Source organism: Archocentrus centrarchus, chromosome 22, assembly GCF_007364275.1.
Source record: "Archocentrus centrarchus isolate MPI-CPG fArcCen1 chromosome 22, fArcCen1, whole genome shotgun sequence".
Classification (NCBI taxonomy): domain Eukaryota; kingdom Metazoa; phylum Chordata; class Actinopteri; order Cichliformes; family Cichlidae; genus Archocentrus; species Archocentrus centrarchus.
Window position 1 is genome coordinate 8,646,434 of NC_044367.1, and position 27,608 is coordinate 8,674,041.

The following is a 27,608-nucleotide window of genomic DNA, read 5'->3' on the forward strand; positions in this document are numbered from 1 at the left end:
ACAGCTTAACAGTCACAGAGAACATGTTCCTGTACTTTTAGCTTTGTTTTATTGATTATACTTACATACTTTTACTTTATTAACATTTCAGATGCAGTACTTCTATTTTTAATAGTAATTTTAGAGGGTGGTGTTGGTACTTTTACTTTAGGTTAGTATTCCCATCCCATTTACTAGGTTGTGGATAAAATCGCGCAAACTAAGTGAAATCCTAAAAGTTCCCAGCCCGTCGTAGTTCCGTGAAGTAGACGAAAACTTGGTCAACAATCCGCCAGTGAGCAGCTTTTGAGCCCGGGACTTCTTCTTCAGATTGGACTGCATATTACCGCTTCACTGTTACACAACTCGGTAAAGACAATCAGATACCTGTTTTTATTGTATTCTACTAAGTGCCGGCGGGTGTGGGCTTTGTTTTTTTTGTTTTACTGTCTGAGAGTTAAGTGTTTCGGTTTAGACGGTGAGGAGCACATTTCCATGTGGGCAGATTATCAGCGCGTCTAACAAAAGACCCGCTCTCCTTCTGTTGTCTCCTTGCGCTCGGTTAACCTCGCCCGCGTTCACATTCCGGGATTCACTGACTTTGATGTATTTGGTCAGTTTAGGTTTGATATTCGGATTATTGTGACCCAGTTTCCTTCTTATTATTTTCAAAGTGCGGTTGGCGGAAGCGGAGCTGAAAGATGCCGCTTCTCCACAGAAAACCCTTCATCCGACAGAAACCCCCGGCGGACCTGCGGCCGGACGAGGAGGTGTTCCTTTGTAAAATCACACACGAAATCTTCAGGACTTACGAGTAAGTACCACACAGGCCATTTACCTCACCTGGAGGGACCTTTAAAGAGCCACTGGAAGTAAAGTTTGAGTGATGCCTGTCTGACCGTTGGTGCCTGGCAAACTTCCAGACAAGATCAACAAAAACCAACTTAATTCTTTCCGGAAACCAAAACTTATATGAGTTTGCACACAGGAAAATGCGTCCCCCTCACAGTTAAAAGTAAGGTATAGCAGGCAACCGGATTTAAAAGTGGACTGCACGGGCTGGGGCAGGTGTAATGTTATCCAAGTTAGTTAGCCAACTGAGCTAATGTGGTTTAGCTGGGGTAGCTAACGTTGAAGCTGTCAGTCAGCCGGCAGTTAGCTCGGTGCCGACAGGCTCACCGTTTATATTGCAAGTCTGTTATACCCACCCGCTGAGGTCCAGTTAAAGGGTACTTATACTAGCACAGATGAAGTGTACGAGTTTTTACTTGGCCAGTTTCCTGAGAGAAGAAGTTCTGAGAACTACTCAGCTTTTATTTCAAACTGAAGTTATAGATCTGCTAAACTCAGTCAATCTGAAGATTCAGGCGGGGTTGATAGTAGAGGTTCACTTCCTACCTCTAGACACACTTCAGTGTATAATGGTAAAAGTTAATTTACCTAAGTACAGCTTTTTGGTAAGTGTACTTTTCCATTCTATGTAACTTCATACATCTCCTCCACTATAACAGTGGCGAACATGGCATTACTTTTTTTTTCTGACTTTAGTAGTAGCACACCTTAAACCTCAAAGTCAAGAAGCACAGATTGCTCATATTTCTCTTTATTTAGTTTATCTATGTAGAGAAATGCTTTAATTGAATGAAATATTCCTATTATATATGGGCCTAGCCCTCGCTGTGGTTGTATGGGGACTGAATGGCCTGCAACAATGGGCCAGACACCCCATACTCCCGCAGCACCCCCCACAGGTTACCCTGGGGGGACTTGGTCAAATACCTTCTCTAAGTCCAGAAACACATGTAGACTAGATGGGCAGACTCCCATGCACACTTGAATAGCCTAGAGGATAAAGAGCTGGTCCAGTGTTTCACAACCAGGACGAAAACCTCATTGTTCCTCTTGGAGCTGAGGTTTGACTAACAAACGGAGCCTCCTTTCCAGCACCCTGGCATAACCTTCCCAGGGAGGCTGAGGAGTGTAATCCCCCGATAGTTGGAGCACACCCACTAGTCCCCTGTCTTTAAGATAGGGACCCCCCACTCTGCCATTCCAGTGCCCCTGCCCCAGATCTGTATGCGACATTGCACAGGCATGTAAGCCCTACAACATCCAGCTGCTTCAGGAACTCAGGGCGAATCTTGTCCACCCCATGGTCCGTTACACCAAGGAGTTGTTTGACCACCTCAGTGACTTCACCTTCAGCGATGGGCAAGTTGTTCACCTCATCCCCATATTTCGCTTCTGCTACATCATTCGCAAAAAGCAGAGATGAGATTCTGAGGCCATCAAGTTGGAAGCCTTGGCTTGGCTACTGAGTCAGCAGCACCTCCCCTGCACTGTACACCATGTGAGGAAAGCACCGGTTTCCACTTCTGAGTTGCGTAATTTGTTTGCCAGAATCGCTTCGAGGCTGCCCAAACTCCTCCCACACCTGAGTTTTTTCTTTGTACACCGCCTGAGCTGATTCCGTTTGGTCATTACCCATTAGCTGCCTCCGGAGTCCCGCAGGCAAACCAAACCTGATAGGACTCCTTCAGCTTGATGGCTCCCTTTGCCTCTGGGGATTTAAACCACGACAAGCACCAACCACCTTGCAGGTACAGCTCTATGCAGCAGCCTCAACAGTGGAGGTGTGGAACAAGGTTCTTTCAGACTCTATGTCCTCAGCCTCCCTCAGAATGCTGTCGGAAGTTTTCCTGGAGGTGGGAGTTGAAGATCTCGTGGACTGGGGCCTCTGCCAGGTGTTCCCAACACACTCTCACTAGACGTTTAGATCCATCAGATCTGTCCAGCATCCTTCCTCGCCACTTGATCCTACTCACTGCCAGATGGTGATCAGTTGATAGCTCAGCTCCTCTCTTCACCCAAGTGTCCAGAACATAGGGTTGCAGAGCTGATGATGCGATTATAAAATCGATAATCAAACAGCGCCTCTGGGTGTCCTGTTGCCACGTGCAGTTATGGACATCCTTATGTTCGAGCATGGTGTTTGTTATGGATAAACTGTGGTTTGCACAGAAGTCCAATAACAAAACACTGCTCGGCTGAGCCATCCAGGGCTCACTGACATTGTCCACGTGGGCGTTGACGTCTCCCAGTAGGACGATGGAGTCACCGGATGGAGCACCCCACCCAGACAACAGTCAGGACCCGTTCCTTGGCCCGAAGGCACAGGGAAGCAACCCTCTCGTCCACTGGTGAAAACTCCAACTTACAGGCAGTAAGCTGAGGGGGATACAAGGATACTCACCCCAGCTTGCCGCCTCTTACTGAGGGCAACTCGGAGCCCAGGCCATGTGTTGAGGTGAGCTTAACTATATCTGGCTGGTATCTCTCAACCTCATGCACTAGATCAGGGCTCTTCAACTCCAGGCCTCGAGAGCCCCTGTCCTGCAGGTTTTAGATGTGTCTCTGCTTCAACACACCTGAGTCAAATATAGAAGTCATTAGCAGGACTCTGGAGAACTTGACTGCATAGTGAGGAGGTAATTCAGCCATTTGATTCAGGTGTGTTGGATCAGAGACACATCTAAAACCTGCAGGACAGGGGCTCTCGAGGCCTGGAGTTGAAGAGCCCTGCACTAGATGCTCTCCCTTGAGCTCCCTCCCAAAGGGCTGGTTCCAGGGTGGGGCCCCCTGGTAACACTATCCCAGGCAGGGTATACTGTTTCCTTGATATTTCTTCCATAGAGGTCGTTTAAATTGCTATTTGTTTGGCCCTTCACCCAGGGCCAATATGCCTTGAGAATAAGAAAAACATGAATAAGAAATAATTTCCCCAAAATTGGGAAGTTAATGTGTTACAGCAACCAAAACATTGGAGAGAGAAAAAATGTCTTAGTGTGATTAAAATAAATACAGTGGCACAGAACAAAACTGAAAATTACACTAAAGAAAAAACAAATATATTTGTCCTATAAAATTGATGCCACACCTGTAACCTGCATAATTTGTATTTATTTATGTATTTAATAATCTCATTGTACATCCTGTATAATGACAATAAAGGTATTCTATTCTATTCTATTCTAAGTATATTTAAAAAAAAATTTTTGTATCCAAACAGACCTTCACTCAGTTTTAGACTACCTCTCAGCATTAGTAAATTTTCACACACTATTCCACACAGACATACTCTTTGACCCAGACCCAGATTTCTTCCTGTGTCCTTATCTGCAGCTCATCCCCTCTTTCCATTTCTCCCTCTGGCCTTATTCAGAGATTAGCTAATAATTTAATCAGATGAATAGTTGGGATCAAGTAGCTTATGAAAAATGTGTTGTTTTAGAAGCTATGGAGAAAATCAGTTCAGTAAAGAAAGTTGGTAAAGCAGTGTTTCCAACAAAAACTTTACTTGGCCATCCAGGTGTATTTTGCAGTTGTATTTTCATATTTCTTTAATTTGTCTGAGAGAATGATGCAATGTAGGTTAGTACATTGTAAGGGATAACCCACTCACTCTTACTTTGAAAGTTCAGTTTCTGCTAACCATTCAGCTTCCGGTGCCCTGCTTGCCTACTGGCAGGTAGACCAGAGGCCCATACTAAAAAGCAGAATTGCATCTTATCCAGGTCACTTCAGTGTTAACCCTGTTTTTTCTGTACTACGAAGATGGTTCACAACATGTTCAGCTTTATGGGGTTAAACATTAATTTAAGGAAATATTCCTATTATGTTTTATCTGATTCTGCCATGTCTTATAGATAGCATTGTGATCTGTTTACTTACACAGTCATAATTTTTGCTGGCTTTCCTTCTTGGCTAGACTTTATAAATGTAATAGGTTCTTTTCCAGTCTTACTGTCCAAAGTGCTGAAAGTATACATGCATTCCTGTAGTGTTTTTGATACTGAACCACTGCACAGTGATTTCCCTCTCACACACTCATTCACACTCACTTTGTCTGCAGCAGCTGTTTTGCTTTCAGTCTGTGTTGTGTTTATTCTCATATTTTTCTCCTAGTATATTTTTATCTTTATTTGTAAAATCAGCCACTCTGCTGCATATATACTTATCAATAAGTGTGATTGGTTAGATGGTGCCAGCATCACCTCTTTGATGCAAACAAGCAGGTGAATACCTGGGTTAACTCAGTGAGGTGATAACAAGCTTTGTGCGACTGCTTATGCTAATGGCAGGGAATCCAGAAAACTGAAAGCTATCTTGTGTATGTTGAACTGGTTTCGTAGTACAGGACCCAGGTCACTGTTGTAATGGTCCTGGATGTCTTTCAGTTGCCTCCCAAAAGAGTAACTCATCCCTCGGTCTAAAGGACTCAGACTATACTGTGTTGGACTGCAGCTGCTGATGGTGCTCCTTGTTTTGCTCTGTCGATTTGCTATGAGTTAAAATGCCATTCTAACCAGAACCTGAATCAGGTGGTGAACTGGTCCATTTGTGTTCCCTTGTGGTGAACCTACCAAGGTTAAGGAACAGAATGAGGACATCCATTGCCTGCTGCTGTCCACTGGTGGAATTGGAGTTTATCTATGGGATGAGGAACTGAGTAAACAGGTAGCTGACAGCCAAATAAAGAAAATGACTGTATGGGAAACACTTTAAAAGAACTTGGTAAAAGATCAGCATATGATCAGGTTATATTTGTCAATACTGCTTTATAGATAACTGCCTGTAGGATCCTGGGCTTCAGGATGGGTTCTGAACATCTGTACAGAGTAGCCAATGAATGAGATGAGAAATACTTGGTGTGTATGTAAGCACACTGGGAGTTCAGAGAAACTGGACCTACATATAAAGAGGCTGTGTAAAGCATGAATATCTGATTGTAACCCTCCTCCTCTCCCTCAGTGAGTTCTTTGAGAGGACCATTCTGTGTAACAGCTTGGTGTGGAGCTGTGCTCTGACTGGGCGAGCAGGCCTCACTTACCTTGAGGCGGTGGAGAGTGAACGGCGGGCAAGGCAGAGTCTTGGAAGCTTCCCTCAGTCCCTGGTAGTGCCTCTGCTCCACCTTGCTGCTTTGAGTCAGCGGTGCAGGCTGACGGAGCTCTGCGAGGACGTCTATACTTTTGTCAAAGACCGGTTCTTTCCTGGGGAGATGGTGGACGTGAGTGGACATAACGGAGCCAGGTACACATGAGAGATTCTGGTTTTGTTTCTGTTTGTTTGTTTTTGAAGCAGTTACCATGTTTCTGTAGTTATAGACTTCATGATGTTACAGTAAAAGTAACATCTTACACATTAAAGAGCAAAGGTGAAAGCAGGTGAATTGATGTAATTTTCTATGTGTGTGACAGATTTGTGTGCGAGATCCTGCAGGTACACTCACCTTATTCCAGTGCTAATGGAAAACCAGAAGTTAATGGCTACACCAAGCCGGCTGATGACAACACTATTGTCATCAGTGACAGCGACGACGAGGAGCACGCCTTCCAGAGTCCCATAGTACAAGTCTGTGGGTCAGTAGGTGAAAGGTCGTCTCAGTGTCAAATTCTGAACTGACTGAAGTGTGATCTAAAGTGAGTGTGTGTGTTAGCAGGAAGAAGAAGAAGTCTTTGAGTCCGTCGGTGTTTAAATACACAGTGAAGATGATGAAGAACAAACACAGCGAGCCGTTCACCATCAAAGCCAATCAGATCAGGTGAGGAGCCGCACCTGCAGAATCTGACCTCATTACTCCTAAATAATACCGATGTTCTATATTTTAATACCACTATAATGGACAAAGGCACAGGAAGATCATGCAACCTGTCAGACACTTTAAATCTCTGCATGATACTTGGGGTTTAAAGTTGGTTTTGTGTGTGTGTGTGTGTGTTTGAACTGTGTCAAATGGTCTGTTGCACATCTTAAGTGTAGAGAAATGAAATGTGACACATTTATAAAACACTGATGACAATTCTGGTCAGCAGGGCAGTGGGATGGGATGTCATTGTTCACGGGCACTGTGTAGATCACTTTTACCTGATGTGGAAGAGCTGAGAAGATGAATGTTGATTTTAGTGTTAAATTAATTGATCCACATTGTGTGTTCAGTCGTAGGAAAACGCCACTGTCAAGAGAGAGACTGAAGCTGCTCTTCAAGCAACACTGTGAGCCTCAAAACGGTCTCATCAAACTGAAGGTGTCAGCCTCTGATACACCTACAGGTTTATCACTCTAATCACAGCATCGCTGTGTGGTCACCACTTCATTGAAGATGTCTCTGTCCTGTGTTTCAGCCCTCCTCGGTGACAAAGTACCGGCTATCCGAGCAGGCCTTCTCTCAGTTCTTCCCTGATGAGCTCCCCCTGTACCCCTTCGGGCCCCCCTCTAAATGTGGAAGGCACGAATCACCTGGACAGGTACATATTAGTTATCTTACACTGGTATGCAATTGGGTTGTCACCACAAAAAAACCCCCCCAAAAAACCCTCAAACTAATGGATACTTAAAATTACCGTTGGGTTAGATACTCATTTGCAACAGTATCAATGTATACAGTGCTGTCTTCGCCTCATCCAGTTGACACAACACAGTCTAAAAGATGGACGTAGCTACTGTGATTTCACCCATTTGTTTCTGAAGGCCTGTTTTGAAGCCTCAATTTGAGAAATTCCACCATCAACATCTCTGTTGCAAAAAAAATGGATGTGATGAGCTTTTTAAACATGTAAATTTACTTTAAGAACATTTACTTTAAATGTCCTTGTAGGCTTCTATCCATGCATGTATATCCTTTCAAAAATACATACAACTGTTTATTTTCCAGCTCAAAGTACTGCTGAACCATGCTGGTTCACTCAGTTGTCATCTCTCCTGCGTTCTGCCTTGCAGGTTTACAACTTATCATCATAGACTAGGGATGTTCCTGGCGACTAATTTCTTAGTCGACTAAACAAGGACAAAAATATTTAGTTTGATTTTAGGGCTGTTTAATGGACAATGTCAAAAACTGTCTAAACAAAAGCATTTGAAACAATAGATCACATCTTTGAACAAATGGGGGGAATAGCCAGAAATGCACAGGAGGAAATGATGGTGTTTCCCTGGAGGTGTGCTTGAGGTTATGTTGTAAAACTTCAAAAATAACTAATATTAGATGTAATAAAAATATCAGGCCAAGATTAACAGAGTAATGGCATTTTTCTATAACAATGTCAGGGCTGCAGCTCTATCTGGTGGCAGATGGCTGCGTAACATTTAGGACAACCATTTATGGCCCTGGGCATCAATTAAAATCTTAACAATTAGGCTAACCAATTAGTGTGTCTGGTACTGATTAGTGATAATAGCAATGATTAGTTGATTAGTCGCACATTATCCCAATCATAGACCATAAAAAAAAAAGAGAGGCAGAGCCACTGTAACGTAACCCACTGATACTGAGATCCCACTTTGATGGCTCAAGGTAACTGATTTTCAGTTTCACCATTTTGGCTTTTTGAAACCAGAAGTCAGACGTGAGGGTTGGATAAGACAAAGTGAGAGGCTCCATGCTCATTCAATTCAATTTTATTTATATAGCTCCAAGTCACAACAGTCATTTCAAGGCACATTTTACTGTACGGTAAAAATCCTACGATAATTACAGAGAAAACCCAACAGTCAAAATAATGAATTACAAATGTCCAGCCTAGAAGTAATAAATGCATGAATTAGCTTTTCAGCTCTGAGACAGGATGTTTCTAATTTTAGAAATATTGCGCAAATGCAAAAAAGCGGTCCTCCATATTTGTTTAATATGTGCATTGAAGGACAAATCCTGGTCAAAAATGACTCCAAGATTTCTCACAGTATTACTGGAGGCCAAAGTAATGCCATCCAGAGTAAGTATCTGGTTAGACACTATGTTTCTCACTAGCTCATTGGCTAACATCTTGGCAGCTCACTGACTAGACAGTGAGTATACCTTGCTGGATCTATCCGGTTCTTAAGTGATGACGTAGAATTCCATTTCTGGGTCCAAACCGTCCTGTGTTCAATATGCCGCAATGCTGTGTCCCTTGTTGTTTTAACCAATTCAAATCAAAAACACACACTCAGCTGTAATTTTACCGACGAGAGCGAGAAGAGGAAATGGCTGCAGTTGATAAGGTGTGTTGCAATCTTCTGTAATAGTGCACAGTCACTGGTTCTGCCCTTGCTGTTTATTTAGGAGCAATGATGTCAGACTTAAAGACTGGATTCTGACCCAAGTGTGGACCCTGATTTACAAAATGAACATCAGGATGTATTTAATAAGACTTAAAACTTTGTCCTTGACTCTTATTAATGAGGAGTATGGTTTGTGCAGTTGATTCTCTGATCAACATGTTTGACTGGTTAAACATGTAAGAATGTTGTGTGTTTGCAGGCGAGTTCGTCACTGCTGAAGGCTGCAGAGGAGAAGCTGAAGCTGCTGCAGCAGAGGGAGGAGATGGCGGCTGCAGCTCAAGACAAGGCTCGGCTGAAGAAAGAGAGGGAGGAGGCACAGGAGGCTAAGAGAAAGGAGAGGGAGGACAAGGAGAGGTTGAGGGAGGAACAGAGGCGTAGGTTTGAGGAGGAGAAACAGAGGAGGAGGGAGGAGAAGGAGCTCAGAAAGCAAGAGAAAGAGAGGGTGAATAAGTTCAAGTGTCAAATCTGCACATCAGATAAAACCACAGGGACGGTGCTGAGACATGTCTTCTCATTCACAGGAACGAGAGAAGTTGAAGGAGGAGAAGAAGAAATATGCTGAACGACTGAAGCTGTGGAACAAACCTCGAGAGGACATGGAGTGTGAAGACCTGAAGGTCAATGAATGGACCGTCTGTGGCATCAGTGCATTTGTACAAACACGTTGAACGTGAATACAGGAGGATTTTTCTTCCTATGACAAATTTTAATATTGTTGTGACTGGGGAAAAAAAAAAAATACATGGAAGTCAGAAGCAATGAAAATGAATTAGTATTGCTGATTTATTATAAATGAATAAATCCACAGCAATTTTAAAAAGAGGAAGCATTACAGAACAGAATGTCTGAATACTTGAGATGTGAAAAACCTCACTTCCTCTTTGACTGTTTTGTGCTACAATGTTCCTCAGCAGGACTGACAGCACATCCCTACATTTAAAATGGACTGTCATCTTTACATGGTTGGTTGATTTGTTTGAATGAAAGCAGTGTAACTTCTAACTCCCACCCCCACGCAGTTTTTAATGACCCTTAAAATTAGAGTTAATTTAGATACTGCTTCAATATAACTGCACAAATAAGCACCTGTTGGTGTTTCAGGATCTATGAGTGGTGAGACTTGGCCTGATGCAGATCAGCAGCTCGGGAACTGTTAGTGAGTTGGACCGAGAGCACGATACAGTTTTTGGCCATTACCTGTACTGCTTCCATAGTTGTAGCCGGTGTACTCCTATTAGCAGTGACACGGCACCAAAGTCAATATATTCCTCTGAAAATGGCATAGTAACTACGCATGTACCTCAGGAGGTGGATTTAAGACTTAATTATGTTTTCTGCATCTGCGAATTTGCTGAGGTCCACTTGGATCCAAGTGATGTAAATTCTGTCATCAAACACGGTCCATGTAGATCTTCTTTTTTTTGTGTGTGTGTGTGTGAGTGAGAGTATAATCAGTGTTTAAGATGCAGCATCAGATGTCCTCTTCTATGAGCCACTATTACAAAACTATTAATCAAGTTTTGGTTCCTGTGTTTTTATGTCAGGTGGTTATAATGTAGTTTGAGTTGTTTGATTTTGTCAATACAGATGAGTCAGTGTGTTCTTTTTTTTTTTTTTTTCTCAAATCCTGGATCTTTGTGTATGTTTGTCCCATCAGGAGCTGCCGAGGGCGGTTCCAGTAGAAACCCGGCTCCCAGCAGAGCTCTTTGGAGATGCTCTGATGGTTCTCGAGTTCCTGCGGGCCTTTGGTGAGGCCTTTGACCTGAAGGATGAGTTCCCTGATGGCGTCTCTCTGGGTAAGAATAGTTCCACAAACTCTTTACATTGTTCTTCCCCAGGTTTGCTGTGGTATTGTTGTGTGGTGCAACTGATATGTGCTAGAAGAGAAAGCTGAGAAATTGCTCTTCACATCTAACATAGGTTATTATGGTAATTGTTGCCGGAAGTCCACAAATGGCAGGCCTGTGGTAAATAAAGGGTTAAAGGAGGTTCTAAAAATCCTCTTCGTCTTTTCTTTAATTTTCTTTTTCTTCTACAGACAGAGCATCAGACTTTCTATCAGTTTTGTAAAAAAACCAAACAAACAAAAAAAACAGGCAGCTGTAGAATTCCATAATTTTTATTGTTTGAAACAGCTGTTTAATTGTGATATTTTCCCATTTCTGGTAAGGTTAGTTTGGAACACTTCAGGGGTTTTCTGACTGCGATGTACTTGTTTGAACTTGAGATTCTGATAGGCAGTTTGGTTTGAATGTGTGGAGATGGTTCTGACAGATGTTATCTCTCTACAGAGGTTCTGGAGGAGGCTCTGGTGGGTTCTGACCCTGAAGGTCCTCTGTGTGAGCTGCTGTTTTTCTTCCTGACAGCCATCTTTCAGGCTCTAGATGAAGAGCAGGAGGAAGTAGCCAAAGACCAGGTTGAAGGTCAGACTCATCAACTGTCTCTCTCAGCAGTACGCTATGGGAAACTGAGTGACAAAGAAGAGAAAACTTTGGTGCACCAATTGCACTTTGAATCTTCCACATAAATGTTCCCACATTCATTAATTTTCTTCACTTCCAGTGTATAAAGTAGGAAGACTGAGACTTTTTTCCCTCCTTTTTTTTCCCCCCTTTAAAATCCAGAGAATCACAAATTATGGCATCTTGTTGTATCTGGCCACAAGAGGGTGCTGTGTTCCAACTTGACATGACCACTTTTAATACATTACTTGACCTTATAGAGACTTATGGACACCTGCCTGTCATCTGTGTGCATTGTTATGTAGTAATACATGTGTATGTTGTGTGTTGCATTGTTATGTGTACAGTCTGTATGTATAATTTTTTTTTTTACATTTCCTGTTGCGTTCAGACCTGACGGAGGCTCTGGATGACGACTCTGATCCCACGTGTTCAGCTCTGAGTGCTATCGCCTCATTGGCTGCAGCCTGGCCTCAGCTGCATCAGGGCTGCAGTCTTAAACAGCTGGATCTAGACAGCTGCACGCTGTCCGAAATCCTGCGCCTTCACATCCTGGCATCTGGTGCTGAGTGTAACTACGGGAATGCCAAGTTCCGCTATCAGAAGCAAGGCGGATTCTCGCTGATGGATGACCCTTGTGTGGAGCTGCGACTGGCAGAGCCAGCGCTGCTGAAGAAGCTGTCGTGCACAGCGGTGTATGACCTCACTCCAGGTCAGCAACCAACATATCAGATACAGTCTGCGTTGTGTTCAAGAGTCAGTGAATATGTAACACTTCGGGTACTGATAGAATGATAGAACCGTATGTATGCTTATCAGTCATCATTGCTGTCTGCAGGGGAGAAGCTGAGGATCCTGCAGGCTCTGGTGGGGAAGGTCCTGACGTTGGCGTCCAGCAGAGATCTGATTGAAGACTGTGTGGAGGAGCAGAGAGCTGCCAGGCACGAACTGAGAGAGATTAGAGCCGAACAACACCGCAGGGGGAGAGAGGAGGCTGCGCATAGGTATACACAAAATATACACCCAGGTGGACACAATTTACTTTCACAACTTTCAGTCTATTCAGCCAAGTTATTTGACAGTGTAGTAATGAATATTGAAATCAATATAAATCAATATTGTTTAAAAGGCTGGTTTCAAGTAGTCCCTATACCAGATATTGTTAAAGGGAGAAGTGCAGAAACTTTAACAATGGGGTGAAATGAGAAGATTTATGAGAATGAATTAAAAGCCTTGCAGCAGCATTTTGGACAGATTGGAGGAATTGTATTAATAGATGCTTTAGACAGACAAAAAAAAATGCATTACAATAATCCAAGCAAGAAAAGGGAAGGCACGGACAAGCATCTCAGTTCACTTTTTGAGACAGCAGTCCTGAGCAATAACCCTTTACTATGCCATTTTCAGAGCAATAACCCTTTAACTCCAGGTGATCGCTGCTAAAATGCAGGTTTCCGCAAATAGCGGCACTTTTGAAGTACGTTGTGCCACGGCTGACACCTTCAGAGTTATGGGATTAAATGGGGAATCAAAACAAGACTGGGACAGAAACTTGATGTGAGCATCAAAAGTCAAAGATTGATCAAAAATCAACTCAAAGTTTTGCATGTTAGATTTTACAGGATGGTCTTGCGAGCGATAATTAGACACGGTCTTGTCTGTGTTAAGCTGCAAAAAGTTATTTGCCATCCAACCTTTAATTGCATTAAGACAATCAATTAAAATGGATGAGGTTTAAAAGACGGGTATAATGTTGAATGTTGTCAGCATACAGATGATTAAAAAATGGCTTTAAAACTACTTGATAATCTGACCTAATGGGAGAATATACAATGATAATACCAGGACTTAACCCTGATCCTTGCAGAACGTTGCATGATAGATCAGCAGTGTCTGACAAAAAATTGCCCACTGAGACCAGAAGTGTTTTATCAGCCAGTTATGAAGTGAACCAATCAAAGACAGAGCTGGAAATCTCCCTAACATGTGGTTTCACCTGTGGATTCAGATCTAAAGATCAACCATATTGAAGTATTCAACAAAAAAAGTATTGAAAAATCCCTCTTATAGCAATCAACAGGTCATTTGAGACGTTAAGGAGAGCTGTGGAATGTAACTTTCTGAAGTAAATCCTTGATATAAATTTGTTGCTTCGATTCTTTGTTTAAACTCTGCAGCGCTCAGGTGTCTCCATATAAGTGCAGCGTTTCATCCACATTAACAGCATTAAAGTTCTCCATCGCTTTGACGGATTTCCATCATTTGGAAAAAAACAGCCCTGTAATACAGAGTGGTTCATCGCTGACACATTTTTCCACACCTCCACTGCCGTGTGTGTGTGTGTGTGTGTGTGTGTGTGTGTGTGTGTGTGTGTGTGTGTGTGTGTGTTTAGTTGTTAGCTACTGGAACAGATCTCTATCACCACAGTTGCAGTTCTTCATTCCATGCAGTACATACCCACTGTCAACTCAAACAGGCCGGAAAAAAAAGCATGAAGCTTAAAGTGGAACTGAACAAACTAATAATAAAAATCTCAGTCTCAATACTGTGAATGCTGAATCAGCATTTGCACTAATAGGTTAAATATATTGTCATAATTTTTAATTTCCTTTTGAAATATGACAGAGGTGGAATAAAATGGGCTTTCTATACAGACTTATATACAGACATGCAGGCATACATGTCTGTATATAAAAATAATTAAAAAAAAAAATAAAGGTGAAGTCTTGAACAGGGCCAATTTCCTAACCTGCTGCATACTTCCAGGGTTCGCCTTCGTAAGGAGGAGAGGCTGAGGGAGCAGGAGCAGAGGATGAGGGTGAAAGAGGAGAAGCTGAAGGAACAGGAGGTGAAGGGAAGACTCCAGACAAATGGGTGAGGAGGACAGAACTGCATACATTCATAAATTTGTCATCTGAACCATCCCTTCCACTCTGACCACCAAACGTTCCATGCAAGGCACACCAGTGTTAAACCGGAAAAAGTTGAATAGTTTAAAAAGTATCCAAGTGTCTGAACAATCTCATTTAGTAAATGGGGAAACAGTCGTTTTGTTTTGTCTGAAATTTTCATCCAGTTGTAAGGAAGATGAATGGTTGGCTTTTACATATCAGTTACAGTCTTGGTAAAAAGAAAATACACCCTTTTTCTGGTATAAGGTCTTATAAATCAAGATATAATAAAAAAAAATCACCTGGGGATAAGCAGATCTTAAAATTATTTCAATACAAATGCAAGATGAACAAAAACACATGACATATTACCCCATGTCATTATTTATTTAACAAAAACTAAGCTGAAATGCAGAGGCAGTGTGTGAAAGAATGAAGTACAGCTTTACTGCGTCCATAGGAATTAAGTAACAGCTACAAACATCAATGAACTCAAAATGTTGTGAAGAAAAGTGGGCCACCCTTTCTCCTCAAAGGTGTTGATAAAGTCATACGGGAAATTATTACATCAAATTTATTACTGCTAAAGTTAGTTTTACAAGCTATTGAAGGTGGTGCACCCTGTTTTCATGATTGTATAATGTCACTGTGACAGGATATCTTTAGTTATTTACTCCATCAGTAGTGTTAGCAATGTTTAGCTCAATTTTATCAAATCTTTATCATTTTGTTTCCCCCCTATACTGAAGTGGATTTTAAGTGTGGATTTTTTTTTTTTTGTTTGTTTTTGTTTGTTTTGTTAACGTGTCGGCCACTCTTTGCTGCAGCTTCTGCTACTTGTCCACGTCCTCACAAGTATTTGAAATGTGATCTTCTCAGCTGGTTTTCACTGAGCCTCTATGACGGGTATAAAATTGCATTTGATGTGGTACTAAATATCTTCTTTGCTTGGTCTGCAGTGACACTCCTGCAGAGCATCACACTGAGAATGAAGAGGAGCAGAACAGCAAGATGACGAAAGGTTAAAAAAACGAACAAACAGGAAAATGATAAATGCAGTTTTGGGAATATCTGGAAATAAAGTCAGACGTGCTTTTTCTCTCCTCCAGCTGAAGTCAGCCAGAAAGAAAAAGAGCAGCAGACAATGTCTGACCTCAAACCCCCCACCAGCCTGAGGACAGAGGAGCTGGAGAGAGAGCAGGAGAAGGTCAGAAACACAGACATTAGTTATTAATGTCTTTGTGAGAAACAGTAAAGTAGTCAGTAACATTTCTCTTTGTATTGCTGTACCATTATCAACCCACAGTCTGAACCCTGAATTATAGTGAAGATATATATTTTTTTAAAGCTGTTCCTATTCTGTAATTTTTGTGAATTGTTGTTTTTAATGTATATTTTTTTAATATGATTACTCTTTGACAAAATGTACAAAACCAAAGAAAGTTAAATATACTCAGTACAGTGGGGTTCAGTGCCTCCCATCACACACCAGAAAAACTTTTTTTGTTAGGAGTTTTGACACTGGCATTAGGTTCTTAGGTTGTCTGTCCATATGGCTGCCCCATGCTTGTAAAATGCAACATCTCAAAAATAACTTGGGTGAATTTCATTCTTTTTTTTCTTTTTTTGGTGAATTTTTTTGTCTTTGCACATTCGCTTAAAGGATGAACTTATAAGGACTGTAGGTGAAAAATCATCATAACCTTATGTTGGTCCTTTTCTTTTGGATCCACTTAATAAATGGAAATTAGCTAGTAGCTAAATCTGGTAAAACGCATCTCTTCTCTTAAAATTTTGTGTATGTATAGAGTTGTAATATTATGGTTATAAAAAGCTGGGGATTCAAGGCAAAAGGCTGAGTTTGAACATCCAGCTGATATCGCTCCACTTATGTTGACTAATTACATGAGTCACTGTTGCATCCTTTCTCGCTGGTACAGTAGCCAGTATGACAGTAATATGTGTATCAAATTGAGTACTAAATTATATTCAGATGGTTTTTAAATCATTCATTTAACTTGGTGAAACCTGTGGTATGCCGGCTTGTTCACAAACACGAGAGTTCCTTTAACTGATGTTTACTGTGGTCTTGAATCTTCAGCTTGCTTCTCTCTTTTACACCACAAGTACAACATAGAACTGATAAACACACAGATGTACAAAATATTACCTTACTTGTCTCAGCTTATTTAAAATATACAATTTACAAACATAGAAAACATACCACTTTGGCCTGCAAGTGGACAAACCGGTGGACTTGGAAACACTTATTTTCCATCTTCGCTGTTCTTAATTAGCTCCGTATCGGGTTTGCTCGCATGAACTGTCTACCGAGCCCTTTTTTAACCAGAAGTGATGTCATCGTCACTTTAAACTAAACTTTTCAAGATGGCCGTTTTACTACCACTTTGATATCAAATATTATTAATCCTTTGCTCTCATAAATGCTGTAAAAATGTTGAAAATAGAAAACAAAGCACTCAAAAAATGTGATATATAAACTTTCTCCATAGCAATAACAGCACCATAGTTACACCTAGTGGTGAACCGTGAACGAAAAATAACCACACTTGCCGTTACATGTGGATCTTGTATGCAAAATAACTGTTATTCCAATAGTTTAGAATGTAACCTGCAGGATGTACAGACCTGTGGTTAATTGTTTTAATTTGTGGTCTCCAGCCCCAGAGTTCTTGTTATCATCTGTGCTCTCAGTGGCTGTTTAAGTGAAGCCTTCTATTGAAATCCAGCTTTTAAGATGCCTGCTGATCCGATCTCGTCTTTCTTCCCATTTTGGTCATAGCTTGGATAGGATCAGGTTCACATGTTCGTGACATCTTCTTCAGCTGACTTTATTACTGAAGATCACAAAAACTGAACAGTAATATGGGAGAAGTAATCAGTTTGATCTGATTGTCATCCCTGCAGGTCAGAGAGTTGCAGGAACGAATCCAGAAGGCTGCAGCCTGCACCTGCCTCATGCCTTTGGGCAGAGACCGGCTGTATCGCCGATATTGGCTCTTCCCCTCTGCTTCTGCCCTTTTTGTGGAGGATGACTACTTTGGTCTAACGGAGGACATGCTGCAGCCAAGGCCAAGAGCTGCCCAGGACACAGCTACCACCAAGATGGAGGAGGGAGAGGAAACTGTCAAGGATGAACCAGCTGAGGGAAGGTAGGTCACTCAGACCCACTTTATCGTGGGAGTGAAGCAGTTAAAAAGAACTCCACACAACTTTCTCATGGTGAATAAACCCTCCTTACTTTCATAACCTAACAGTGCTGGCCCGAGTCCTGCCCCCCTCGACACCTGCAGCCCACCAGTCAACCGTCCCAACCAGTGGTCCTTCTACAGTTCATTGGTGGAGGTTGATCAGCTGATTGAAGCTCTGAACCCTCGAGGTCACAGGGAGAGCAGCTTGAAGGAGGCATTGTTGCAGGAGAGAGAGAGGCTGCAACACCTGCTGCAGAACTGTGACAGGAACAAATACAGACACACAGGTAATGCAGGAAGTGCCCAGAGTGAAATACACCACAGAAAACCTGAATGTAAATACATGGGTGACACACACATGACTACAAACATAATCCAAACACACAAACTATCTGCAGATACATTTAGTAATCTCTTACATAACTGTAAACACACCTTTTCTTTACCCAGATGATCCAGAGGCATTCAGATCATCCCCAGAATGCACTGCTGCAGCTGAGTCTATGATGGAGGTGAGACTCAGAGACCTGCTGCTAGACATTGAGGACCGCATCCACCAGGGAACTCTGGGAACTCTGAAGGTGAGTATGCCTACCAGTGATGGCAAAGGATGGGTAGCCACAGCTGATGCAGCACTCATCTGTCTGACTCTGTTGATGTTCAGGTGATGGACAGACAGGTGTGGCGTTCTGCATTAGAAGCTGGAAACTACGAGCTGCTCAGTTCTGATGGCAGAGAGAACACGGGGATGAATAGACGACTGGAAGCCATGGAGGTGGAGTCTACCCACCTTAGAGCCAGAGACAGGTACATAGTTTGGAACCTGAGAGCATAGTTTGTGCAGAATTGATGTGATGAATGCAAACACTTCATTGTTTGTGTTGAGATTTAGACCATAAACCTGGTGCAGTCAAAATCTGGGTTTCAGCCTTACTGAGTTTGTTTGTGTGTCAGGCTGCAGGAGCTGAAGTCTGACAGCTCTGGAGCCTATGGGTCTAGTGGCAGTGGAACTCCTCAGGTGGTCAGCAGCTCTGTACGAATCCTGGCTCAGGCACTCGCCCACATTGAGCAAGGCATTGAGAGACGCTTCCTCAAAGCTCCGCTAGGTGAGTTTCTTGTCGGGACTGGATTTGTCAGATGGAAATGGTGTCAGACAGTGGGGGTGACTGACTGGGGGGAGTGACTGGCAATAGTTTGCAAAATCTTGGTGGCATTAAATTGTCCATATCACCAAAACTATTAGAGCTACAGGTGTGTATGTGCTAAACCTTTTGTCAGTTATTTTTATATGTTTAATTTATGCTTATAGTTTATGTATAACAACTTCCTCATTGCCTCCTGCAGTTGATGAAGACTCAAAGAAAGAGCAGAAGATGAAGAAGAACAAGAAGAAAGAAGAGGACCAAGCTAGTGATGGTATGACTTCTGATGACTCCTCCAGGCACAGGAGAGAAATGAAATCGCTCATCTATTTGAAATAAAAGAATAGTCATCATCATTATCATGTTGAGCTCTATATTGCTGTTTCTCTCAGTAAAGATAGGGTGCAGTTGAATCCCCTTTAAAAAAAATCACTCAGGCTTCACCTGTATATCTCTCTGTGTCAGATGGCAGTGACAGTGGTCGAGTCAGTAAGACGGTGTTGGAGCGATGGAGGGAGTCTCTGCAGTCCTGTTCCAGCCTGTCTCAGGTCAGATAAACACAACTCATTTATTGCTCAAATTCTGAAAATTAACCTTGTATGCCTTTTTTCCACTAGTATCTATTCTACTCGGTTTTGTTTGTTTTTTCATTACAATTGAGTAAAGCCTCAGTAAGGCGGTCTGAACTTAGACATATACAGAGGTTCTTGGATTTCTTCGTAGGAGCTCCACAGGGAGTTTTTTTTTCTTTACAGCGTAAGTGTGCCAGTGTGACTCAGAAAGCTGCAGCAGCCTTGCTTCATCAAGTCAGCACCTTGGATATTCACAGTAACTCCAAAGGGATTTGTGTTTTCGCTGGGCATTATTAAACTGAGGACCTTCACTTAGGCAAATGTGTAAAGCACTACACTATTGAGCCACTTTTTAATAAGGAATTTGATGGCAGCCACAAAAATGTTGTGACGGAGCAACAAAAGACTAGAAAACTTGTGTAATGCTAAAGGAAAAGACCTGGTCTGTCTGAAGCTGGTAGAATCTTCCTACTGTGTGGTGAAAGTGCTACCACTGTACCACAGCCTAGGCTCAGTTAACCTTCTCATGAGGTAGAGATGGTTGTCTACAAGTCAGAATGCCTGAGTGTCACTTGCACAAATGCAAAGATACTGAACCCTAAATTGCCTGGATGCATCTGTTGGTGTGTGAGCATGCATTTCATTGTGTGAGGAGGCTGATGTGTGGTGTAAAAGCACTAAAGTAAATACTTTTTTTTTTTTTTAAATGTTCTGACCAGTTTCATTCAGGATCTGTCTTGTATGTCAGTGGTGGTAAAATGGGACAGCCTTTATTGTTGGATGAACTTCCTAACATGTTTATGTCATTTGTTGATGCTTGTTTTCAGGTGTTTATTCACCTGTCTAGCCTGGAAAGGAGCATCCTGTGGTCTCGCTCCATCCTCAATGCCCGCTGTCGCATCTGCAGATGCAAAGGGGATGCTGACAATATGCTGCTATGTGACGGCTGTGACAGAGGACACCACATCCACTGTCTGAGGCCACGCCTCAAGGTAAATACACTATACCTGCACTGTGAGGCACACGTCTGTTTATAGGTGCGCTATAAATGCATGCTTACATCACCGTTATTTTGCCTAACATACTACTTTACTTGACACGAACTAAATTTAGAGTTTTAATTTTCTATCTGAAAATTTATCCTGTCAGCCATGAACCAGCAAATGTTTGCAAGAGAAAAACGCAGTTAAATGATCCAATGATTACAATTCCTGCAGGTTAGCCAACAATCAGTTCATTGATTGTTCCTGCTCCCCTCAACCTCCTTTAATTTACCACAGATATTTTTTAACCTCCAGTGTGTCTGACCAAACTGGTATTTTTATTAAACTCAACCAAAAGCACCAACCATGACTCCACACACCCCGTGTGTGCTTCAAGTCAAAGAAATGTTTGTTGGAAAGCTTTCGGTTGTGAAGCAGTTTCAGGTAGAGTTGCAGCACATAGTTGACAGTGAATTAACCATCTCATTTTGACTCAGTCTGTTCCAGAAGGCGACTGGTTTTGCCCAGACTGTCGACCCAAACAGAGATGTAGCCGCCTCCCATCACGTCAGCGCTCTTCTATTGATGAAGAGGAGGAAGAAGAAGATGACGAACAGGAAGAGGAGGAGGAAGAGTCCGAAGATGAAGAGGAGGAATCTGAAGAAGAAGAGTCGGACGAGGAGGAGGAGGAAGAGGAGGAGGAGGAAGTAGTCGTGAGGTAAGTATGGTAATGTACACTGCTCCAAAAAATTAAAGGAACACTTTGAAATCACATTAGATCTCAGTGGGGAAAAAATCTTTCTGGATATCTATGATGATATGGACTGGGTAATGTGTTAGGAATGAAAGGATGCCTCATCGTCTGATGGAAACGAAAATGATCAATCTACAGAGGACTGAATTCAAAGACACCCCAGAAATTGAAGCGAAAAACTGATGTGGCAGGCTAGTTCATTTTGATGACAACATTGGGGCATGCTCCCTAACAAGATGATGGATGTGTCCTTGAGTATCTCTTCCCAGATCTGGACCAGTGCATCAATGAGGTCCTGGACAGTCTGAGGTGCAACCCGGCGGTGTTAGATGGACCAAAACATCCCAGAGGTGTTCTATTGGATTTAGTTCAGGCAGGCGTGGGGGCCGGTCAGTGGTATCAATTCCTTGACAGGAACTGCCTGCATACTCTCGCCACATGAGGCTGGTCTTTCATGCACCAGGGGGAACCCAGGACCCACTGCACCAGCTTAAGATCTGATGGTGGGTCCAAGAATTTCATCTGAATACCTAATGGCAGTCAGGGTGCCGTTTGCTAACCTGTAGAGGTCTGTACGTCCCTCCATGGATATGCCTCCCCACACCATCAATGACCCATTACCACACTGATCGTGGTGAATGGTGTTACAGGTAGCATAACATTTTCCATGGGTTCTCCAGGCCCTTTCACAAATGTCACATGTGCTCGGGGTGATCTTGGTTTCATCTGTGAAAAGCACAGGGCCCACTAGAGGACATTGGGCCCTCAGGCCACCCTCATGAAGTCTGTTTCTTATTGTTTGGTCAGAGACAGTCACACTACTGGCTGCTGGAGGTCATTTTGTAGGTCTGGCAGTGCTCATCCTGTTCCTCCTCGCACAAAGGAGCAGATACCGGTCCTGCTGATGGGTTAAGGACCTTCTACAGCCCTGTCCAGCTCTCCTACGGTGACTGCCTGTCTCCTGGAATCTCCTCCATGCTCTTGGTACTGTGCTGGGAGACAGCAAACCTTCTGGCAATGGCACATATTGATGTGCCATCCTGGAGGAGTTGGACTAACTGTATAACCTTTGTAGGGTCCAGGTATCGCCCGATGATACCAGTAGTGACAATGACCCCCCCCCCCCCCCCAAAAAAAAAAAAAAAAAATATGAGGAGGGAAAAGATGTCAGTGGCCTCCATTCCTATTTTGAGGGTTGTCATTGTTGCCCCTCTAGTGCACCTGTTTTAATTTCATTAACACCACAGCAGCTGAAACTGATTAATAAATCCCCTCTGCTACTTAACTGACCAGCTCAATATCCCAGAAATTTAACTGGCTTGATGCCTCTTTTAATTTTTTTTTAGCAGTGTATTTACACTGTCCTTCAGCACTGAATCATTCTGGAGCTGTAACTTTTCTTTTGAATCTTCAGCACAAAGAAGAGTCAGGCTCCACCCCCCAAAGGCAAGAGCCAACAGGCAATACCAAAAGGTCAACAGACCACACCCAAGAATGGCACCGTCTCATCAGGGAAAAACACATCAGCCTCCAAGTGAGTATCTACCGTTGCCCCAACCTTTTTACTGTAGTTCTGATTGTAGTTTTACAGTAGTCCCCATTGACTGTCCAATCACAGGTCCTCAGGGAAAAAGGCCACAGCCCCTACATCAAAGGCAAAAGCAAGCTTCGGCAGTAAAGGTACACCCTGCTCCAGGAGTCGGACTAGTGCCCATCTGAGCCATGAGGTCCTGGAACCAATCGACCAAACAGCCAAACGCAACACCAAAACCTCACCTGCTCAAAGCGAATCTCGCAAGAGACCATTACCAGGTAAATAACCAAACTGTGAACACCTCACAACAGGAAGATTATAAATAACAGCCAGTCCACAAACGATAAATACAGTCAGTAAACACCTCAACAGCTAGTAAATATCTGATAATGCTGGAAAATGGCTTATTTGAAGTGTGTGTGTGTGTGTGTGTGTGTGTGTGTGTGTGTGTGTGTGTGTGTGTGTGTGTGTGTGTGTGTGTGTGTGTGTGTGTGTTTAAAAAAAATTAGACAAACAGAATATTCACCACTCAATAACAAACCAGTTAACAGCAGTAACACCTATAGACAGGTGAACATTGTGGTCCACGCAGGTTTATGCTACATTTCAAAATCTGGACTGAAGTGGCAGGTCCTGATTCTTGCCCAGCGGGATCGGTGTACCTGCTGCTCTGAATAGAACACCAGTAAAGCCAGTACACATCAGTCTCTCACTCTACTCCTCTCGGACACTGCTGCTTCTCATAACCAATCCAAACCTGTCCTACATGTCCTTCCCTCGTCCTTCTTCTCAGCAGCCTCATCTTCCTCCAGTCGTCGTTCATCTGGGAGGAATCAAGGGGTGCACGAGCTGTCAGCCTGCGAGCAGCTGACAGTGGAGCTAGTCAGACATGAAGACAGCTGGCCCTTCATGAAGCTGGTGTCCAGGACCCAGGTATGCACACCTTTACCATGTGCTTAAGTCTGGGGAAAACACTCATTATTTTTTGCTTTTATTTTTAGACCAACTTGAGAGCTGATCATTCAATGAAAATAAAGTAGAAATGTGATTTGATTCGATGCCCCCCCCCCCCCCCCCCCCCCCCCCCTCAGTCCATGTGCACCATAATTACATTTAGTCATTTTAGTAACAGTTATATACGTTCCTCAAACACAACTTGGTAGGAAAAGCAGACAAGCTTGGCCAGGTTTAACAATATGAAATATGGGTCGTGGAGGTATTTAACACTGAAGATGCCAAAATATGTATTCATACATATGTGGTGGACTACAACCATATAAATACAGCACTGTGGAAAGGTCCTGAGCCACCTTTTGTATTTGCTTTGGAAATGGGTGCAGCAATTTATTGAAACATGCAAATATAAATACTGTTTTTTTTTTTTAACATAAACAATTCTAATCAGCTTGAAAGTCTATTATTGCTGTGATCACCTTTTACTCAACACAGCCTGAACTCTCTTTAGGCAAGCTTTCTTGTAGTCTTCGGGAATAGTTCTCCAGGCCCCAGCTGCTGTAGGGCGAGAGGCAGGGTACATCCTGGACAGGTCGCCACCCTGTTGCAGGGCCAACACAGACAAACAACCATTCACAGTCACATTCACACCTATGGGCAATTTAGAATCAGCAATTCACCTAACCCCCCACTAAGTGCATGTCTTCAGACTGTGGGAGGAAGCTGGAGTACCTGGAGAGAGCCCACACAGATGTGGGGAGAGCATGCAAACTTCTCTCAGAAGTGCTGCAAAACCACTTTGCTCAACATGCTTTGGTCTTAATGTGGGTCCTGGGAACAGCCTGAAGAATTCTGCCTGAGGATCTGTCTGAGGCTGTGTAGTATTTATTCAGCTTAATGGCCCAGAGTTGAGAACTGCTTTAGATGACATTTGTTGATCTCATAATTTCTTGTATAAAATTGGCATTGACCAAAAATGCAGCTGCAGTGTTTTGCCTTTATTTACTACCCTGTGCGTGCGTGTCTGTGTGTACGTACAGGTTCCTGACTATTATGACATCATTAAGAAGCCGATTGCACTGAACACCATCAGAGAGAAAGTCAACAACTGTGAATACCAGACTGCAGGTGAGAAACACATGGGATTATGGCATGTAGCTGATGGATGATGGTGCAGGACCACAGAACACTCAGAAAATACATATTTTTGTGCATATTTAACACATAAATGCACAATGGGGTAAATGTGTTTTACTTTAATTTCTCCCTTTGTTCCCTGCAGGTGAGTACATTTCAGACGTGGAGTTGATGTTCTCCAACTGTCTTCAATATAATCCTCGTCACACTAATGAGGCGAAGGCCGGATGTCGACTACAGCAGTTTTTCCACGCTGAGCTTAGCAGACTTGGCCTATTAGAGCGTGGCTCTGCCATGCCCACCAAACGCTCCCGACACTGAAACAGACCCACTCCTGTGACCTCACTGCCGTCCACTCCACTGCACTCTTGAGTGGTCCACAGGCTGGAAAGGGGAGACAGATGTAGAAGCTGCAGTTGTTTTGTTTCTGAAGGACTTGGCAAGGTGTCAACATTCTTTTGCAACCTGCGTGCACCCGCAAAGGGACACCACGGGTCAAAGGTCAGCAAACGCTTAAAAGAAACATTAAATGAAACCCAGTTCCATAGTTAGAGCTTAGAGATTTTTTTTTTCCTTCCTCTTCTTCTTCTTCTTAGATTAAAGTTCATTGGGGCATTAACCTTCTGTTCCGTGAGCTCTGCCCTTCTCATCTGTTGTCCTGAGTTCCTCTCTTAAAAATAAATAAAGTTGCAGATTCTGTTAAGTGTGAAACAAATCAGAGATTTATGCTTCCTGCAACCTGCTGATTTTCAGGGCATTTATTTCCAGTCTATGTGAATAGATGGACATGTAGCAAACGTATTGGACACACATTCCTGTGGTGCTATAGTGGAGACAGTCCCATCTGATTTCACCTGATGTTTCCTTTAACACAGAAAAGCAAAAACCACTAAAGGATCTAGTAAAGAAAAGTCACTTCAGGCCCTCAGTGTTTTCTCAGGGACATACTTTTTTATTTCAGTGGAAACTGTTGTGGAACAGTACAGCTGGTTTTACTGAAGCAGAGCAGCTGCAAGGGATTCAGGGCTCAATGAGTGGGTGTCTGAGGATGCCACAATTACAACATAAAATTGTATTTAAAAAAGTTTTCTGTTTTTGTGCATGTGAAGTATGACCAAATTAGTTTAAAAAAAAAATAACATTTAATAAGAAAAAATAGCTGATTTAATGCTTCTATTTTGAAAATGTGAGGCTAAAATGAAAATCAGTACATGGCATGGACTGGACATGCATAACCACCTGTTGTTGCATGACTTTTGGGTTGATGCAATCTCAGCCTTTATCCATTGAGACTCACTGTGGGATAGGGATTTGAAAACTAAAGGATGGCTAAGTAACCTCAGCTTGTTTTTAATGAAGAGTATAGTCTAAGGGCAGAATTTCTTCTGAGATGCTTCATAAAAGGGAAACTGATTTTTTTTTTTCTTCATTAGGAAAGGCATACAATCAGAACAGAATATGAAATAATGAATTTTAGGGTCAATGTCATTTCATTATGACAGTGGAGAAACAGCAGGGTTTTTCATTGGCAGTGTAAAATTAAAAATATGTCGGTAAGGTTTTGAATGTACATCTCTTCATAAAATTTATTGCCTTTTCAAACAAGAGTTGTTTGAATTGAGTAATTTTAATTGTGACTGTTGATGTGTGAATTTCAAAACTGTGACCATTAACATGAAGCTAATAGCCCAAAACAGCTTGGTGCCCTGACAGTGCTACACGTGCAGTCTGGGAGTGTAAAGATGGTTTAACATCTCAGGAACATTTCTGGAGTCAGGATTAGCCTAGCTTGGCATAAAGACTCCAAATGTTTTGTTTTGTTTTTTTTTTTAATTGTTTTTGTGGGTTTCTTTATTTTTATTTTTTTAAAGCTCCATTCAGAGAGGATTATCTTTACAGGGGTGGGTTGTGGTATCATTTAACTCCTTGTTCTGGATGGGGGACATGGACCTTGAACAGGACAAACCATAACCAAAAAAAGGCTAATAAACGTCCATAAATCCACTGTAGAGCTGAGAATCTTCCAGTGTTTTTGGTGTTCTTGATAACCCACTGAGTCTGATACACTGTAAACAGAAACTACTGGTTAAGAATTCTGCTACTTTTAATGTGACAAAATGTATAAAGAAATCCGAAAGACTAAACAAATTCTAAATTTTGAAATGTTTCTTTAAGACCCTGAGTTGCAGCTGCTTCTGTGGATTTTGTAGGGGGTTTTTTTTCTGTTTTTTATGGACTACTGTGAGTTTTCCTGCATTACTTGTTTTTTTTTGTCAGCGTTGTTTTTCTCTGATCTTCATTTGTATGTGTTGGAGGATGAGGTCAGCTGTAGACACTACACTGGAGCTGCTGCAGCCTCTCTCCCCATCTGCTGTGTATTTATTTAGTTTAAGCCTCAGTATTGTCTTTATTTATGACTGCTAGCCTCCCTCTTCCTCCTGAAGCTTTGTTGTTCTAATATAAAAATAAATTGACTTTAAAAGCAACTGCAGCCTGCTCATTTTCAACTTTGCTTTTTTAAACTTGTATGTGGGTGTGTAAATCAAACCCAGTCAAAACATAATGGATATAAATTCTACTATACAACCAAAGTATCAATGACACAATTTGTTACTTATGTCAGTAAAAGTTCTGTCAGAAAACACCACAAAGGGAAATAAAAATGTTACAAAGTGATTAAAATGGCACACTTCGAATAGGGAAAAAAAGGAACAGCTGGCATGCAAGGAGAGAGAAAATTACAGCAGCAGTGAAATCTCCAGACACCATGATTCCATTTATTTCTACCATTTTCCATGGTGTAATACAAACTGAACAATGTGAAGTCTTTCTGTTTTGGTTACAGCTTTGAGATCATCACCTTGAGTGGCTTCAATTTTCAAGTAAGCTTTG

The 27,608-nt window shown here is 42.3% G+C and overlaps 1 protein-coding gene across 3 annotated transcripts; it reads left to right on the forward strand.

Annotated features, from left to right (window-relative positions):
* The first annotated feature begins 243 nt into the window (after positions 1-243).
* baz1a (bromodomain adjacent to zinc finger domain, 1A) lies at positions 244-27,179 on the forward strand. 3 transcript variants are annotated; one of them, XM_030718688.1, is made up of 30 exons: positions 244-348; positions 654-793; positions 5,791-6,069; positions 6,237-6,398; positions 6,476-6,580; positions 6,976-7,063; positions 7,161-7,283; positions 9,275-9,517; positions 9,597-9,692; positions 10,733-10,871; positions 11,367-11,498; positions 11,929-12,249; positions 12,376-12,541; positions 14,304-14,411; positions 15,388-15,449; positions 15,538-15,635; positions 17,357-17,601; positions 17,707-17,927; positions 18,091-18,221; positions 18,305-18,447; positions 18,595-18,746; positions 18,985-19,056; positions 19,248-19,330; positions 20,182-20,346; positions 20,835-21,055; positions 22,506-22,625; positions 22,710-22,903; positions 23,419-23,558; positions 24,620-24,707; positions 24,862-27,179. In XM_030718688.1, the coding sequence occupies exons 2-30, from the start codon at positions 681-683 to the stop codon at positions 25,035-25,037; spliced, it is 4,386 nt and encodes a 1,461-aa protein (XP_030574548.1). In that variant the 5' UTR covers positions 244-348; positions 654-680; the 3' UTR covers positions 25,038-27,179. The 3 variants fall into 3 exon arrangements, with proteins under 3 accessions (XP_030574548.1, XP_030574551.1, XP_030574550.1); XM_030718691.1 differs by having other exon boundaries at positions 23,422-23,558; XM_030718690.1 differs by having other exon boundaries at positions 6,479-6,580.
* Positions 27,180-27,608: the final 429 nt, after the last annotated feature.